General features: G+C 41.6%; 1 protein-coding gene across 1 annotated transcript in view; it reads right to left on the bottom strand.

Moving 5' to 3' along the window:
- The window catches only part of gabra3 (gamma-aminobutyric acid type A receptor subunit alpha3), a gene marked incomplete at its 3' end in the record, with an annotated part of 84955 nt that overhangs the window by 23418 nt on the left and 47676 nt on the right, over window positions 1-13861 (bottom strand). The window contains exons 3-4 of the mRNA XM_083986602.1: window positions 11923-12044; window positions 7995-8062 (exon numbers count right to left, since the gene is read on the bottom strand). Of these exons, the coding sequence (XP_083842728.1) occupies window positions 7995-8062; window positions 11923-12044 (190 nt within the window). The remainder of the gene's footprint in view (window positions 1-7994; window positions 8063-11922; window positions 12045-13861) is intronic.

The raw sequence follows: 13861 nt of genomic DNA on the forward strand, positions 1-13861 counted from the left end.
TGTGTCTAATATCTGATAGAATATTAATGCAGCCTTTTATCTCAAATTAATGAGTTCATTAAATTCTAAACATTTGGTTATTTCATCACGTTTTTAGTTTTCATTTGGTTTTACTTAACAGATCTGGCCATCTGATCTCTTGTGCTTTTCCAGTCAGTGTGCTGGTATCTCTCCGTTTCATTAAGTAATCTGGTTAATCCAATTACACAACAACCTTTTTTGTAAATGCATTAAAGACCAGCTACATTAAGCCATCTCTGAAGGAACAGTGACCTTGACAAGTCGCTCATTCCAGGAAATTGACATATTACCGACAACAACTTATTGTGCAGAGCTCTTACTTGGCTACAGCTGCACACATGCATTTTATCTACATTCATTCACTCACTAGTTTGACGGGTTTGATTAAGTGCCCCTGTCAAGATCTTACATTGTTTGAGAGAGCTGTTTCCCCAATTTATTGTGGAGAAATATTATATGTGATGCATGTTGTGAAGTCTAGTTCTTGTCAGTACACAGCCAGACCAGAGATAAGATTCGTATTTTGCTGGTGCGGTAATGATAGGGACTACTTCCTGGAGGCAACACATCAATTTGGCCTGGCCCTTGTCAACTTCACACTCTGGGCACTGTAATGATTAGTCAAAGATTTGATTAATGTCTTAATTACTAGTCCATCTTGCTTTCCCTTTGTCAATTATTCTATCTTGCTGCGCTCCTTGTGCTGTTCACCTTTCCCTGCTGGGAGTGTAACCTGTGTGAGACTTGCAATGAGCTGTGAATCCCATACCAGCTCCAATTATCTTCAGTGTTCTGTGGCTCCTGCTGCTCTGAGGCGTAAACATGCTTCAGCACTTCATTGTGCTACATTTCAGGCGCCAACATTTTGTTGCAATCAGCCTTTGAATCAGATGGCAGTAAACAAATGAAGAATGTCGCACTAAACATGTTTATGTAGTCAGTTAAACCTGTAAAAACATAATGCATTTTTAAAGTCCAAGACACGTTATGAAATTATGATTGTTTCGAACTGCTCTCTGGGAAAATGATCATAAGTGACTTCAAGAGATAATGAGAGGGAAAAGAAATGTCAGTCAAACTAGAAAAGAACACCTTCCATCATGTGCAGTCCTATCCTCTAATAATTGTGTTCACCAACATAATTGCAACCCACAAAGGCCACTTTATTCTTGTACTGCACTGAAACTGTGATCTGGTTCCACAGTACAAAGCTTGTTACAAAGGACTTGTGCAATCCCTGTATGAACACCTTGAATACACTGAAAAGGCTGGTTAAAAGTGAATGGGTTATGGGTTATGTCATATTCATCACAGACAGCGTCAGATGGCGACTCAAACATGCACCGAGAAGTTTATTTACTTCAAGCAAGCCGACATGTTTGTAAAACTAGATCTAATTCAAAGTCTCACAGAGTCTCGCGCGAGACCCAGTTGCTGTGAGCGGTGTGTTCAGGTGCAGTGGGAAAAGCTACCGTTTGTGTCATAAACACAGGAATATCAACTCTTCACTTGCTTCAAGTAAAAAAAACTTCTCGGCGCATGTTTGAGTAGCCGCCTGACGCTGTCTGTGGAAAAAATGTACACTTCAAGCAAGTAAAGAGTTGATATTCCTGTGTTTATGACACAAGCGGTAGCTCCTACTGCGCCTGAATACACCAGCACTGCAACTTCGGGCTCGCGCGAGACTCCGGGAGACTTTGAATTAGATCTAGTTTTACAAACATGTCGGCTTGCTTGAAGTAAATAAACTTCTCGGTGCATGTTTGAGTAGCCATCTGACGCTGTCTGTGGAAAAAAATTGCGGCTTTGAGGGCTGTAAACAGGCTAAACAGCGGAACTTACATCCACTCCCATTCATTGCTGCCGTGGCGATGCGGGGACAGACGCAACTACCGCAAAACAGGAGCAATTAAACTGAAAATCTTCAGATTCCTTCTTTTAGACCTAAAATGATATGAAAATACACCCCCGAGTTGAATTCGCCTGGAATTGTCCTTTAACTACATGAATGTATTTTTAGAAGATAATGGTATATGAGAGGGATCATGAAATAAATGGCACTAAAATGAACATTTTGTTCTGTGGCAGATACGACTTTATGCAAAACAAATGTAAATGTGTTATGTTGGGTGTTATTACAGTTGCGTCATCCACTTGACAATCATCATGCTGAAAGAGGTGCACAACAGGTTGTTCCAGGTCAGGAAATAAATGTGCGTGGGCCCCTCCCTCTGCTCAATTCTAGCATGATTGCAGGAAACTGAAATCTTAACAAGTCCTGTAACCTGTGGCTGCTGTTTTCACAAAAAATATAGGGTGTTTGGGTGCAAAAAAGTCTGTGCCTGCTCTGCTTTTAAGCTGTTCCCGCCCTGCACATGATTCATACTGTGACACTAGAGAACATGATGACCTGCATGGCGAGTTAAAAAAAAAAAAAATCAAGCCCTATTTTAAAAGTATAGTTTTTTCATGGGAAAGGTGCTGGGAAGACACATTTAAAATTCTGTGTGTTCTCATGAAAAGGGGGGCTTAATTGGGTTTGCACGTCTTTGAACAAGGACAACGTGATTGATGCTGAATCCAGGAGTTCACCTTGAAATTTTAGCCACACAAACCTCCATCTGTTCTGTTCAGAAGACCTTGAACTGGCTCTGGCATTCCTAGGTTTGTGTTTCCTGAATTTTATGCAGTGAAAACTGTCTGGTGAAAACCTCAGATATTCCAGAAATGTTTACCCCCAGAGAATGTGCAACCTCCACTGAGATCAGGCCATCACTGACATCTTTGTCAGAGCAAGCTGCAGCACAGTACCTGTGACAGCCTAAAATCGCTTCCCATTTCATCAGAACAGACCTGTCAAACCATGAGACAGGTAAATGTGCCGTGACACTGCATACATGTGGATGAGATGTGACTCCACAGACCTTCTGAGAGGGAGAAAAGGGGGGAGACAGTAACAAAAGACAGAGGAAAAATTGGCAAAAGGATGCGAGAAGAGGGGAAGCTGGAGGTAGAGAAACACACCCATCCACTTAGCAGAGATCAGCATCAAGATACTATAGCAACCCACATTCTGGGTCTTTGTGTGACACACTGCAGAAATCTGCCGTGGCCGGACACAACTCTGAACAATGTTAGCCTTGTTATTGGCCTAATATTTGAATTTCACTCCGATTATGCAGTTAGCTTCCCTCCTGTTGTGATAGTGGGACACTAAAGGCAGATGTGGCGTATTGGGGTCTAAGTGAAGGCTCAACGACCGGCCCTCGGGGTGAATGAGGAGCAGACATTTCTGGGACACTTGATGTTACAGAGATGGGTAATTGGACCACTGGATGTACGCAACATAAACTATGAGATGCCTAGGGTATAGAGCGTGCTCTGTCTAGGAAGGTTTCAATTTTAATCGTCTCTCCAAGCATTTAATGCTCCACATTCTTGGCCACGTTAACAGAATGACTTTTGGGATGGCAATGCCAGTCAGTCAGCACTTTGGTCCCAACTATTGGTTTGATTGCTGTGCTGTTCAGGCACAGACAGTAATTGTTCCCAAAGGATGAATCCTAATGATGATTTGACAACAAAACTTTGCAGACACCCAGACAGTAGTAACCTACTGACTGTATATGTTCCCCTGCTTTTTCTTCTCCTGTGCTTCCTCACAGTGGGACATCCCCCACAGGATACATTGTAATGAAGTAAAAGTGTTGGACAAACTGCTGGCCCTATAATAGTGGTTGTCAGCAAACCGTCCTTAGCTAACTAATATTGACACTGGCATTAGCCCTGTGTAATGCTAAACATTAAATAACTCATCAATAATCAATTTCATGAAGTGAACACCACCAGTTGACCCTAAAACAAATGCGTTGAATGAGCTTTCATAGCTTTAACAAATGTTGACACTGATTTTGACTTCTCAACTTTCATTTTTACAGTATATAAAATAACAGCGTTTTGCCCTTTAGTGTTTGAGCCCACATATACTCAACATATACTCAACCAGCAGGGCACTGTATTGGGTACAGTACAAAGCAAAGCTATGATCATATTATTAAAGAGGTGCAGAACTTGTTTAAGGAGTGTAGGGGAAAGCAACTAGCTTTAACAAAATGATGATACTACAACATGAAAACATATGAAAGGCATAGTTAAAACATGTTCATTTCCATGTTGTTGGCAGTTTACAACTGATCTTTTTTCAATGACTAGATAGCTACCCCTAGACTAATCTTCTAAACTCCCTTGAATTGTCTCCAAAACAGAACTATCCTTTGGTGAACACATCAAGGAAGTCTCTGAAAAAGCTTCTTTCCACCTCTGAAATACCTCCAGGATTAGTCATTTCCTATCCTTTAACTGACCTAGAAAACGGCTCCATGCTTTTGTTTCCCAGAACTGTTTACTGCAGGGCTCAATACTCCGAGGCTGTCCCACTCCACACACTCGAATAACACATCCGACTCATTCTGAACTCAGTAGCCTGGAAACTCATGAACCAGAAAACATGATCGCGCGACCCTGACCTACTGAAGATTTGCAGTCATTGGTTCCGAGTACCCGAACTCGAGAGTGTCTTCGAAACCCATATCGACTTTAAAATGAAAATAACTCGTCCTTCAGCACATCACACATTTACTACATGTAGGCTACAAACCTGGTCTGGCTCGCTGGATGTAACAGTCCTCGTTATTATCTAAACTCCTAACCACTCGCTCTTAGAAGCCCTTTTGGAAATGGGCACCAACTTCAGCAATTCAGACAGTTCATTATTAAAGCCCAGAGTCAAGACCTACTTATTTTGTGCAGCCTACTATTCACATTGGCTCATTATACTGTATAATCGTTGGTCTTGTCCTCTCATTGCCTCCTCCATTTAAAGGGCCCCAAAGCTCCTGGTGCTAATCTGTAATCCCATACAATAGCTGTGCTGCAAATTCTACAGTACCTTTTGTGAAGGTAGAATTGAGTGGGAGAAAATTATATGTGTAAGACAACTGAGCAGTGAATCGTCATTACAGTTGACCTGAATTACACAAAGAATCTTGAACTGAACTGGACAGTGTCAACACGGGGACTGTTATAGACAGCCAGTCACAGATCGGCAGGTTTTACTAAATTGGTGGTTTCCAAAGTAACCTGTGAGCCGACAAATGATTCGCAAAACAATAAAGATTCTCGTGAAAGGAATAAAAATAGGTAAGAGAGACAAGAGATGGATAATTGAGCTTCCTCTGCTTTCAGGTTAATCCTCAATGTTTGGCTGTTAGTATTATTAAAATAAAGTGTCCTGAGAATGAATTGCTTGGCTTCAATATGGTTAAGGGAGCATCTGTTTCATAGTTTGATGCTTCCTTCCTAAAGATTATAACATGGTCATCATTTGAGGACCTAAGCAGCCTTGAAAGATTAGGTGTTAATGTGCAATTTGTGCATGCAGAGCAGGAAAATGCAGTTTAACCTGAGGCCAGAATGAGCTGCGCCAGTGTGATCCTGACATCAAATCTAAAATTGACCAGGCGGGCAATGCAGAAATGTAACAATAGTCAATGTTCCCACACAGTCAAAGAATTGGCAACCAGAGTCCATACACTGATTACACGATGACGGTGTGAGTGTGTTGAAAACAGGTGTTTTGCCTTTGAAACAGAAAAGACCTGCTCTGCTCTGAACCCAGTAACTCTGGCTGCCATCGAAACATTACCACAAGTGGGTTTCTGTGGCCTGTGCAGCCCATAACATGTGCCACTGACTGTGCTCTGTGCCGTTTCCACTGATTCATGATGTTGCCAAGTGGAGCATGTGAAGAGAATAAAAGATTGGGGCTAGAATTGAGCCCTGAGAGACCCCAAAGGTGATATCTGCTGAAAAAGATAAAGCACTGTCTATTGTGATAAAGTGAGAGAGCAAACATTGTCTCACAAAGCAAGTTGAACATACTGTGGTCAGTGTACTCTCTCTGCAGTGGCAGAGAGGTTGAAGCTAAACCTAAAGGATTTGTGTTTCTGCATTGAATTCAGACATCTCACAAGCAATACATATAGATAAACAACCTTCATTACGACTACAGAAACTAAACAATGACTATCATAAAAGACCAATGTTACAAAGTCTGGCTTTTTGCAGGTTGGATCAGTGGCTGTTGAGAATTTCAGTAGTTAATATGCAAAGGTAAATTGAATAAAGTATAATGATCTCTAACTACGCTTAACCATTGTGTGAAAATACAAATTGAGAAACAGTACAAGCACATAGTGTATTTAAATGAGGAAAAAAGGTACAATATAGTTGTATTACTTGAAATACCTGATATATTGTAATGAAAGGGGCTCTTTCCAAAGCCCTTTGCCCTTTATTATTCACTGCAGTAGTCTTCACAGAAATCCACAAAGATCCTCATGAGATCCTCACCAACTTATGTAAAGTTTGGTCTGACAGCCTGAATATGGGCTGCTCCAGAGAATTTGATGCTCTCAATGTGAAGAGGCTCCCCAGTGAGACAAAAAAAAAACCTCAACTCAGTTCTCCAAAAAGCACTAATCTCTCTCTACGTCACCCAGACTGTCGAGCCTGCTCAGGGCTGAGCCATAGAAACCACCCAGTGCTCAAGGCGGTCAATTAAAGCTGCATGATCAAATATGTCAAACGCTGTATAAGGTCCCAAGACAAAGCGCGAACCGTCTCTAGCATCTGCTGTTTCAAGGAGGTCATCCAGGGCTCGTAATGAAATTGCTCCAGAGCCGGGCTGTGTAGAAAAACAGCATCTTGACTTGGAGCCGCACTCTCTGAAATGGCTTTTGGTTGAAGTAGATGCTGACTTTAGGTTTAAAAAATAAATAAATCTTACAACAGTTGTTTTTCTTTGACTGCTCTGAGTGGTTAATTAAAAAATAATAAAAACTAATGGCTGAAGCCTGCAGCTGCATATTTGTAATGATTATTTTTTGATTAGATTTGATGATCCACCTCTAGTAAATTTGTATTACAGTAAGTCCATATTCCTCCTCCAATTGAGATATTGCCAAATGAGTAACAATACTGTCAGATTAAAATATAAATATATTTTTTCCAGCTCAGTGGTGAATAGACACCAGGTTTTGCCATCTGAAGTCATATTGTTGCATGCATAAAAGTGGAGGAGAATGTGCCAGTAGCCAGATAACCCCCCCAAAATTAATTACTTGCACCAACAATGGTGAAAAATGGAGGCAGGAAGGAAGTGTGCAGGGGCAGTATAATGCATACAGGTGGAGCACCTCATGCAGAAAGTGGAGTACAGCAGAGAGTATCGTTTTAGAATAGCTGTAATCTGTCAGGCTGTGGAAACAAGAAGTGAAAAGCAAGAAGTCAGTTTGCTGCGGTGGGCTGGCTGGTTATCACACTATTCAGTCATCTCCTGCCTAGTGCTTCAGTGGAGAACCACTACTTGCACCTGAGATGATGGTAGAAATTGTTTTATTTTCTCAATCATCTATGCACAATAATCGCTCCATGATAATGTACTGGAAATAAGTGGAATTACACTGGTAATAAATTGTCCCCTTTTTGCAGGGGACTCTCAAGTGTCCCCAGACTCTACTTTGAGAACCACTGCACAGATGTTAACTTCAGTGTTGCTGTGCTGCAGTTCTGATAGGATGACAAAATCCAATATCCAATAAAAGAGACATATATTTCTGGTATGAACAAGCTGTGCCGAAGCTGTAACATCCGAACAAACCCTGCAAATAAAGAAGTGCAGGAACGTGGCTGTGATTATTAACTCTAAAATGTGTGCAATTCTGTCTGAAATTAAATTCTCTCTAATCTGCAAAGACATTTCACGAGGTTACAGAATCAAAGGTGACAAATGTTCCTCAAGTACTTCAGTCAAACTTAAACAATAAGTGCAGCAGAGCGAAGACTAATAACCTGCACAGATCAGATGACTCACCGTGCTGATCACAGCGAGGAGGGAAGAAAGTAATACTCACCATGTCTGTATCCGACACAGGCCCAAAACTCGTCACGTAGATGTTTGTCCTCACTTCTGTCACACTCTCTGAGGAAAGAGACAAGAACAGGAACAGAGCACATCACAGTCAAGTCTGTATACGAACAGCTTTGCCGCAGCTCCGTCTTCGTTAAGCTGATTGTTTGTGTACATGATGGTGAAGTTCGCCTGTTGGCATTTAACTAAGCGGCTTCACACAGAAATTCAGCCATAATCAAGGGTTAGAGGATCAATTCAAACTGAGGAAAAACTGAAGACTTAGAAAGACTCAATAAAAGATCTGCGCCCTTCTGGTTGGATTAATACCTGGATTCTCGGGAGTCTGTGCATCACTTAGTCTAAACTAAATGCCATTGTTGTCAGATTGCAGCTTTGGGAACGTAACATTAGACCTACAGTATCAGACATTTCTAAAAGTGTAGAGTGGAGCATTGATGGCCAGCAGTGGTTATAGCAAACACTCCCAACCATTTGGCCCAGGAGAGGCTTTTCAAACTCAATTCAGGGACAAAAATGTTGCTGTGAGCAACTTCACAGATGCACAGATGCTTTTGAAAACCATTCGTTCAGTGAAATTACCATTTGTTTGGCTAAAGCTAGTTTTGTCCACTACAGCATAAAATCAGAGTCTATATCTGTGGAGACTGAGAGAAGACACCCCCTTTGACCCAAAATAATTTGAGTTTGGCTGCCCCAAAAGCATTAAACTGTCCCTGAGGGACTACTGGCTCTGGAATAAAATGCAGCAGTGCAGCATTAAGGATGCAAGTATGTGTATTTTTTATTCAAATAATGGGCACGCATTGTTGCCATCACACACTTCTATCCACACATTATAATCACATCAGACATGATTTAGTCTGCTGTAGTATGAATCTAGCATGACTGTTAGGAGGCTTTTCTGTTCTGTATATTCCTGTTAATTATAATTACATGTATCATTGCACATTACGTTTTATTATGAGCCCCTTAATTGCTTTTGTTCTGTCTTAATGGTTTATAGATGATTTTTGACACCACGACAACGTTCAAATTGATCATTATACAGAACGTTAGGGAAGCCGCATGTTTTAAAGACGTGGAGTGACTGTTTCCAAATACTTCAGAGAGGATCTTAATGCAGCATGAAGGAGGGCATGATATGAAAGTCATGACAGATCAAAATGTGCCCTCTTCAATGTGGGCTGAATCAACTCCTCTGGCACAAATGTGTAAAGTAGGCTTTTGGGCCACTGGCGAGACAAATAGCTGCTCCCATGGGCGCAACAACGAGAGAGTGATGAGGCTTTTCTCCAAAAGTGAATAGATCCTCGGCTCTAACTGTGTCCCAGATCTAAGCGACCACCCACAGGTGAAAGCCTGCGGTCCTCAAGCAAAAGGGCTCCCCTGAGAGAGGAGATCCACTTCCACATTAATCATTTCAGCGACACAAATAGCACTCACAAATATGTGATTATCACAACAACGAGTCAGCAGTTTGCATGGCAGGCATAGACGAGGGAGCAGAATGAGTTGCCCCCTTTCTGTTTACGACAACGCACCAGAGCATAGGGCAGAGCTAATAGATGCTGCTGAAAATGAAATTAAATGGTGTTTCTGTGCAGTCTGCTTGTGTGAGACGGTCCCACATGGCTGTTTTTTTTCTGCAGGACTGTGGGTGGTGGGGCACGGGGGTGGCCAACAGGAGGAAGATTGGTAGTCTGGTTCCTCTGCAGAGTGCAGACAGAAGCCCTTGACTTTGACTGAGCAGGCTGGCCGCGCTGAGACTGCTGTTGTCTCTTTGCAGGTGGACCATGGAGGGTTTATTGTACACTTAGAGCTATTCGCATGAGAAATTAAAATCAGCCTATTTATAACCAATATAATGTGTTTTTATGAACAACATTTGAGCCATTTGCAACACAAAACAACCCACTGCGCTGCTATTATCAGGAGGAAAGCCTGTTTGCTTTCACTGCGCCACACAATCAGTGCGGCACTTGAAAAAACCATCATCATGACTGGGAGCTACGACTGGTGCAGGGCAGGCCTCACCATTTCGTTGCCCTTGGAGATGGGAATGTCTGTACAGAGGCAGAGTGTGACATTAACATCTTGTGCCTGGCTCTTCGGTCCGGGTGCAGCCCCAGAGTCCAGGTCATCCGGCCTGGTGGCGCTGCAGCCCGGTAGCCTCGCTCGTGGCTTTAGGAGCGAGCACTCGAGCAGAAATGACAATTCCAGCTGGCTGGCTGAGAAATGGCAAAGCCTGCTTGAGCATGTGGGCTCGCTGTTATGCGTTTTGCTGTCCTTGAGGGAGGAATATTTGGATGAAATGGCATCAATTAGAGGGATTTCCACTGAAATGTGTGCTTATTTGCCATTTGGGCATGATTGAACAAAGACCTCCACCCAAGGGAAGGCAGATTTCCATAACAGTGCTGTGCAACATGACCTGACTTGGAGTGTGAGCTTGGTTTTGATGTGTGTCGCCTGTATGAGTTACCATGCCTCTAAATATCCACTGGAAGTTGAAACAACTAATGAGCAAATGAGTGTGTGATGGATTGGGGCCATGAAGCCTTAACAAAGAGCAAACACCAGGACAGTGACACTACATTACAGTAATGAGCCAAACTCATTCATGTCTCTGGAATAAACACCTCCCCTCAAATCTGCCAGCAGTTTCATCGTCTGACAGATCTGTCCTCTCCCCCACACTTTTTTTTTTAATAAGTATTTTTTTTAGCTTTTTTCCCTTTAATTGACAGGACAGTAGAGATAGACAGGAAACAGAGGCAGAGAGAGACATGCAGCAAAAGGCACACCAGGGGATTTGAACCAGGGCCGGCTGCAGTGATAGCCTCTGTTTATGGGGCGCCTGCTCAACCCATTGAGCTAAACAGTGCCCCATTCTCCCCCACACTTATATAATATTTATGGAGTAATATGATGACTGTTTACATTAAAGGGACTATGAGGAGTTCTGGAAAGCAAAGAGTTTTCACACTACATTTCCCATGAGCCTCCACGTGCACGGTGAAATTCTTGGACAGACGAAAGCGAAAGCATTTGCCAAGAATGTTTTAATTAATCAGAATGAAAGTCGGAGGTTTGAAGACGATTAGATACCGTCGTAGTTCCGACCATAAACGAACTAGCGATCCGGCGTGTTATTCCCCTGACCCGCCGGGAAACCGAAACTAGGAAATGCTGAGCGAGTCCACCACTAAATAATATCAAGATAACTATAAAGACAAAACAATATATTTATTGAAAATGGACCCATTAACAAATAATGTATAGTCATCCACATTAATATGAGACTCTTTTATAACCAAAAGCAAACTCCTCGGGGTCTCTTTAAAGTGTTTTTTTGCTCACATTGCCTATTTAGTTGATAATCAAAGTCACATAATACTGAGAAACATTAACCAAAAGTGTAGTGTTGCTATGGAGTCAGTGATTAATGCTTTGTTTTTTCAGTCTACTGGATAATTGTTTATATTTTATCATATTACTGACAGTGATAAAGCTATGATTGAAGGGGTGTCTTCTATTTGAAATGGATATTGGACATAGTGATGTGCCTGCGAATCACTGTGAATCTAAGAATATCTGTTTCATGTCTGTGTGTTCAGACTCAATTGAGTTATGACTCTGAGATGAATGAGTCCTCAAGTACCTTAATTGCCTCCATGAGTCGTGTGTCACAGCTGCTGCTACTACTGCAACGGCGATCGCTGACCATCTTGATAAGAGGAACCAACTACAATAACTCGCCTCCTGTTGTTTTCCAGAGCACCGATGCACTCTTGTCAAATTACCCTCGAAAAAAAACTTGTGAATTTTCAGTTTTCTGTGTCTTACAACAGTGAATCAGCGAGCAGTCTGAAATCTGTCTCTGTATTTGATTCATCCAGGTTGCTTACCTCCGAGCCCAGGACGTAGCCTGTTGTCATATCCATCCAGCAGCCTGTCGAGGATTCGGGTGAAAATAGTGATATTGTCTTTACTGTCATCAGGCAGCGGCTCTCTGTGCCCAACTACTGCCCTGTAGGAAGAAATGGGAGGAAGAGGAAAATGGGTTCAATAGACAGAAAACACATAAAATGTAATGAAAACATTGATTTATTGATCCATAGCTGAAGCGCTGGGACTGGCGTGCCTTCAGTGTGGAGTGGTGTGAAAGCCTTCTGTTTGGTTGAAGCTGTTTCATGTGTTTTGACACTTCATCTTTAATTATTTATTAATGAAAACACTGACTGCAGCTTTCAGAATAAATAAATTATATAGGAATGAATCCCTCTCTGCGTTTGGACCATGATCCGAGGTGAAGTTCATTTAAAACAATAACAATTTTTAATACATTATATATGTCATATACATTTAAATGTCTAATGTTTCTGATGTGCAATTCGTTTTGGTTTCTCTGCCTCTAACATTTCTCTCACAGTGAAAATCTGATGTCAGTGATCAGCCTTGGGTTTTAATCAATATTTGGATAATAGCCGTCTGGCTGTATTTGTTTTGTTATATTCGTCTTCACAGGCTGAAACCTCCAGATTTTACAATTTATGATAATGAATTCCTTCCCAAATCGGAAATACTCTTCAGCGTTTTGTTAGAGAATTCATCATATGCTATCAGCCACTGGTTATTAATTTACATGGCCCACAATCCCCTGCAGAACAATATTGTGAAGAGATGAAAAGGCCACTATAGTGAAGGTGGAACGGTGATGAGTTAATGAGTACCATCCTTAATTAAACTAAAATCCCCCAGGGAACTGACCTATAATATCCACGTAATCCCCATCAACAACCACTCCATGTCCTGATGCACTATCACAGATGCACTGCTTTACTGGTCGGTGAAGACGAAGCTTTAACAAATTTAAGGTTTGAAGAGGAACTTAAAATTTCCCCTGAACGCTGCTTTACAGGGAAGCCTGCGCTCTCAGCAGCAAATCTCTCTTTGCTCAGCCTCTTAGAAGAGCTTTCTGTAGCTTAATCTCTCCTATAATAACAACTCAACATATGAGTCTATCTCCTCCACAACCACATCCATTAAAACACTCTCTAGGTGAAGGTCACTACTTCCAATGTATGCAATTGTGCTTATTATGAGTTTGGGGTGGTTCTGAGTTCAGCACAGCATGCAGACACTTGGGCGAATGGTTTCAGCCGAGCTAAGTGGCTATTATGTGGGCATATAAACGCTATAAATAAATATCAATTAAACATCAGGGCTCAGAGATCACTGCCTCTATATGGCAATGTTTCCTGTGGTCTACAGCATAATAAACTAGGACATGAGGATTCGTGAGACCCAAAGAAAGAAAGAAAGAAAAAAGTGCCTTTTTCCTCCAGGGAAGACTAATTATGAAGTATTTAATGCAGAATTAGTGCCAGAAACTTAAGATGTTCTGCTGCCCAAATTAGTCAGATTACATTTTGTTGTGGTGTCAAGAAATGCTGAAGGGTTGACATTCATTAAAAATGCCACATGTTTATCTTCATATCCTCAAATATGCCCATATTTGTATACAGAGCTTTTTTATGTTGATGAGTTGGAGATAAAATTCTCAAGATTTTCATAAATCCAGCACATTTTTCAGCCTTTTCTCTGTAAGTCACATTCAGTTTTCATTGTCACTGTCACATTGGATTCAAACTCTCATGCATGTGGGATTGACAGGGAATGATGCATCGATATAACACAGCATTACTGTGTGCAAATGTATGAAATTGATTAAGTGACCGTGTTTCCTATTTGCTCCTCTGACACTGTGTTCATGAGAACAGAACAGGCTCCTGCTGCAGCATCTTCACATTAAAAGCAGGCAACTGGCTAGAAGCATGAATAAAA

This window comes from Trachurus trachurus, assembly GCF_905171665.1.
Source record: "Trachurus trachurus genome assembly, chromosome: 14".
In the NCBI taxonomy this organism is placed as follows: Eukaryota; Metazoa; Chordata; class Actinopteri; order Carangiformes; family Carangidae; genus Trachurus; species Trachurus trachurus.